The 5,000-nt window shown below is 44.6% G+C and overlaps 1 protein-coding gene across 10 annotated transcripts in view; it reads right to left on the bottom strand.

The window, feature by feature from the left end:
• The window catches only part of LOC126985249 (glutamate receptor ionotropic, kainate 2-like), a 41,480-nt gene that overhangs the window by 22,456 nt on the left and 14,024 nt on the right, over positions 1–5,000 (bottom strand). For all 10 annotated transcript variants that reach the window (XR_007738439.1, XR_007738443.1, XR_007738440.1 and 7 more), the window contains 5 exons: positions 4,197–4,481; positions 3,333–3,446; positions 2,967–3,173; positions 2,396–2,480; positions 1,528–1,666 (listed from right to left, as the gene is read on the bottom strand). Coding sequence is in view for 3 of the 10 variants with exons in the window: in XM_050839869.1 (XP_050695826.1) it covers positions 1,528–1,666; positions 2,396–2,480; positions 2,967–3,173; positions 3,333–3,446; positions 4,197–4,481 (830 nt within the window). In the remaining 7 variants the exon portion in view is untranslated. The remainder of the gene's footprint in view (positions 1–1,527; positions 1,667–2,395; positions 2,481–2,966; positions 3,174–3,332; positions 3,447–4,196; positions 4,482–5,000) is intronic.

The raw sequence follows: 5,000 nt of genomic DNA, 5'->3' as shown, positions 1-5,000 counted from the left end.
AAGGGCATCGCAGGTCATCATCAATATAGCAATGTCACATCCTCTCCTCCATCATCACCACCATCATCTTCTTCACCTTCTTCTTCTTCCTCTCCTTCACAATACTTTCGTTCTCGCTTATACGACCATTCACATCGACCTCGCTTTACGACGACCCATTCTTACGACGACCCGCTCTTACGACGTCACTGTTTGTCATTTCCCTTTACGTTATTACAATTATCAGCAAGTTTTCTTATTTTTTATTAGCAAGTCGTAAGCTGAGGTCAGTCTGAATAACCTATGATCCCTACTTAAGACTTTATTTGCATAGTGCTTTTAGTATTGAAGTTGACAGGATTATTGTTGCACTCATGATTGAAGGTTTTTGTAATGATTATGTAAGGCAAAAATTAAAAGAAAAGAAATATAGACAAAGTTACTTATATAAAAACTATCTTGATCATTGACGTTTGTATTTTTTTTTTCCCTATGCAAGATACAGTTCCCTATTTCTCTCTCTCTCTCACACACACACACACACACACACACACACACACACACACACACACACACAGAAAACACATAGAACGATAACACAAGCAAATGGAAAGTCTTATAAATATCGAAATCCTGGAAAAAAAAAATTTCACTTAAGTCCACCATGAAAAATTAGCTCAAAGAAAACGGGATGCGGCATATTCGTCGAAGCTCCAGAGGCTGAAAAGTGGAATGAATAAATGAATCAGTGGTCAAATAAATGGATAGATAAAGGAGATAGATACACAGATGAATAAACGAGTGAATAACGGAAAAAAATATGATAATTAGACCGTTTTAAAAAGCAATTCGGCAACCTGGAAATTAAAAAAAGAGAAAGTGATTAAACTTGCCTCTGAAACAACAGGTAAACAAAGACGAAACAGCTGATGAAAATAAACAAAATAAAACAACAGGTAGATTTAAAGGGCTGAGTCTTCTTTCTTTTTTTCTTTCTTTTTTTTTCTTTCTTTCTTTCTCCGACGACCAGGAACCAAACCGTCGACTTGATTTGAATTGCTTTTCTTTGCTTGCTTGCTTGTTTGCTTGTTTAAGAAAGTGAAAAAAAAAGGAAAAAATAACACTAACAAAAAAAAGTTAATAAGAAATGGAGTTTTTATGTGATTCTGAAATGTTGAAGACTTGAAAAAAAAAGAAAAAAAAAACAATCCCATTTCTGTGTTTGTTTGGGGTTTAAGAATTGGTCATCCCCCCTCCCCCCCCCCTCTCTCTCTCTCTCTCTCTCACGACTCCAAAACTATCCCAAATCAATTTCCAAACGTCCTTCTCCTTTCTCTCTCTCTCTCTCTCTCTCTCTCTCTCTCTCTCTCTCTCTCTCTCTCTCTCTCTCTCTCTCAGGCCTCCAAAACTATCTCAAATCCACTTTCAAACGCTCTTATCTCCCTCCTTTCCCTCTCTCAAACCTTCCATCCCTCCCTCTCTCTCTTACATCTGTCTCCTCTCTCTCTCTCCCCTCCACACACCTGCCCCCGACACCTGCCTCCATACCTGGCCAAGATGAAGAGCAGGACGGACACGCCGAGGTAGGCAGTGGCCATGTAGATCCAGACATCCACAGAAAACGGAGACATGAAGGAAAATAGACTGGGGGACTTTTTTTGCGGCTTGCTATAGATGATACTGATACCTGAGTGGGGAGAATTACATAGAATTACATAGATAACCAGACCACACAGGCCCTAAGGTTCAAACTAGGTAGTCTGTCCTAAACCTAAGTGACAGTTGTTATGCGGCCACGAGAGAGAGAGAGAGAGAGAGAGAGAGAGAGAGAGAGAGAGAGAGAGAGAGAGAGAGAGAGAGAGAGAGAGAGAGAGAGAGAAGAGAAGGTGAGGAGGAGGAGGGGAGGGAGAGAAAGCAAGGTAAAGAAGGAGGGGGAATGGAGTAAGAGGAGAAAGAGGAGGAGGAGGAGGAGGAGGAGAAGAGAAGGAGGAAGAGGAGTAAAGGAGGAGGAGAAAGAGGAGGAAGAAGAGGAGGAAGAAGAGGAAGTGGAAGAGGAGGAGTAGGAAAATGAGATAACTATGAAAAGAAAGGAAAAGAAAGGAAAGGAAAGGAAAGGAAAGGAAAGGAAAAGAAAGGAAAGGAAAAGAAAGGAAAGGAAAGGAAAGGAAAGGAAAGGAAAGGAAAGGAAAGGAAAAGAAAGGAAAGGAAAGGAAAGGAAAGGAAAGGAAAAGAAAGGAAAGGAAAGGAAAGGAAAGGAAAGGAAAGGAAAGGAAAGGAAAGGAAAGGAAAGGAAAGGAAAGGAAAGGAAAGGAAAGGAAAGTATATCACCACCAACACCATCACCATCACCACCACCACCACCACCACCACCACCATCATCACCACCACCACCACCACCACCACCATCACCACTTACCCAAATTCATGAAGGGCATAGTGAAGTCCACCGCCTCCTCTCTCTCGTACGTGATGGTGAAGTCCACAATACCGAGGTCGGCACGCTGAAAGTGAAGAGAAATGATAGTGACCCAAAGGAAGCGAAGACCAACAGGAGACACACTATAAAATAAATACGAAAGATATGTAGAAAATGGGTCCAAAGCTCTTCTTAATTGCTCTTACTCTCCTCTTCCTCTTCCTCCTCTTCTTCCTCCTCTTCCTTTTTACCATACATTCCTTCCTCTTCAGTCTCCTCCTCCTCCTCCTCCTTCTTCCTCTTCCTCTTCCTCTTCCATTTCACCGTATATCCTTCCTCTTCAATCTCATCCTCCTCCTCCTTCTTTTTCCCCTTCCTTCCTTCCCTTTTTTTCCACTTTTATCTCCTTCCTTCCTTCCCTCACGTTCCTGCCGTTCACTCACACGTTCAATCAGCTCGTTCCCCTCTCCAAATGTCCCTTCCTTATCTTCCTTCTCCTCTAAAACCCCCTTCCTAAAACCCCTTCCCTTCCCTTCCTCCCTTCCCTCACGTTCCCGCCGTTCACACTCACATGGTCAATCAACTCCCTCATGATGCCGTTCCACTCGCCCGTCTCTCTGTTCTTGCTGCCGTACTGCTTGTCCTCCGGGATCGTGAAGGTGTAGTTGAAGCCTCTCTGCTTGGCGATCTCCTTAATGATGTCGATGCAAAACCCCTCGAAGCGATCGTTGCCCGTCAGCTGCTCCGAGGACTTCTTCAGCATGGTGTAGGGCGGCGTCTGGGGGCAGGAGGAGGCGATGGGTGAAGGATGAGGAGGGAAATATGAGATTAGTTGAGGTTAAGATAGGTTAGTTTAGGTTGTAAGAATGAGTAAGGTAAGGATGAGGGGTCTGGAAAAAATAACTATACTCTATCTATCTATCTATCTATCTCTCACCAGGGCCGTTGACACAATTAGGGTTCTATTCAGCAGGTTTTCATCTTGGGGGTCCGAACCGTTGGCCCACGTACGAGTGAAGTTTGCGCCGCCGTTCAGCGTCCACTTGCCCACCTGGAAATGGAAAAGAACAGGTGAGATATGGGGAAGGTGTGAGAGAATGGGCAGGTGTGTGGGGGACAGAGGAAAGGGAAAGTATAATGAAGAAGGTGTGTGAAAACTTGTGTGGAATTGATGTCAAGGGAATGCCTGAAGAAGGGAGAGCTTGTAACATTGCCGGAACTGATGTCAAGGGAGTGGCCAAGGAAGGGAGAGCTTGTAACATTGCCGGAACTGATGTCAAGGGAGTGGCCAAGGAAGGGAGAGCTTGTAACATTGCTGGAACTGATGTCAAGGGAGTGGCCAAGGAAGGGAGAGCTTGTAACATTGCTGGAACTGATGTCAAGGGAGTGGCCAAGGAAGGGAGAGCTTGTAACATTGCTGGAACTGATGTCAAGGGAATGGCCAAGGAAGGGAGAGCTTGTAACATTGCTGGAACTGATGTCAAGGGAGTGGCCAAGGAAGGGAGAGCTTGTAACATTGCTGGAACTGATGTCAAGGGAGCGAAGGTAGAGATACAGGTGAAGGAATAGAAATAGGAAGGATTGAAATGAAGGAATGGGAAAGGAGTAGAGAAGGAGAGATGGGAGAGGAGGAGGAGGAAAAGAAAGGAAGGAAGGAGAATTAAGATGAAGGAATAGGAGAAAAGTAGAAAGATTTAGAAACGGGAAAGAAGTACCAGAAAAAAATGAAGAGGAGGAGGAGAAGGAAGAAGGAGAAACAAACACAACACAAACACAAACAAACACACACAAACAAACTCACCGTATTCAACAGCTTCGGCCGGTCATTAATATCCAGTTCAATGATATCCAAATCGAACTCGGACCTAAACCCAGCGCCGTCGAACTTCAACAGACCCGTCAGACCCATGAGGCGGACCTGGTCTGTCACGTAACTCACATTCTGGATCGGGGGCATATAGGGTCCCCTCATGCCCCTGGAGGTACTGTGACTTCCGTACGGATTATAGCTGTTCATGTTCATCCTCCCGTAAGGTATTTGTCGGTGAGGGTCTGCAGCGGGTGACGTGATGGCCCTGGACCCGAACTGGACACGTGAGAAAGGAAACAAGTATGAGACGGGTATATAGGAATGAGAAGGCATGGAGGATAGGGAAGGAAGGGATGGGGAAGGAAGGAGGTAAGGAAAAGAAAGGGAGGATAAGGAAGGAAGGTAATGAAAGGTAAGGTAAGGTAAGGTAAGGAAAGGGAAAGGGAAGATAAGGAAGGAAGGTAATGAAAGGGGAGATAGTTAAGGAAGGGATGGGGAAGGAAGAAGGTTAGGAAAAGAAAGGGAGGATAAGGAAGGAAGGTAATGAAAGGTAAGGTAAGGTAAGGTAAGGTAAAGGGAAGATAAGGAAGGAAGGTAATGAAAGGGGAGATAGTTAAGGAAGGGAGAGGGAAAGGAAGGAGATAAGGAAAAGGAAAGGGAAGAGGAAGGGAAAGGAGGTAGAAATGGTAATGAATGTCTGTGTGAGTGTACGAGAGTTCTGAGCCCTGGAACTTATAAACGCGATGTTCCGAGTACGATAACATGGTGAAGAGGCTCTTACACTGGGCAAATCTT

The sequence above is a fragment of the Eriocheir sinensis genome, chromosome 59, assembly GCF_024679095.1.
Source record: "Eriocheir sinensis breed Jianghai 21 chromosome 59, ASM2467909v1, whole genome shotgun sequence".
Taxonomy (NCBI): Eukaryota; Metazoa; Arthropoda; class Malacostraca; order Decapoda; family Varunidae; genus Eriocheir; species Eriocheir sinensis.
This window is presented reverse-complemented; position numbering and strand designations above follow the sequence as displayed.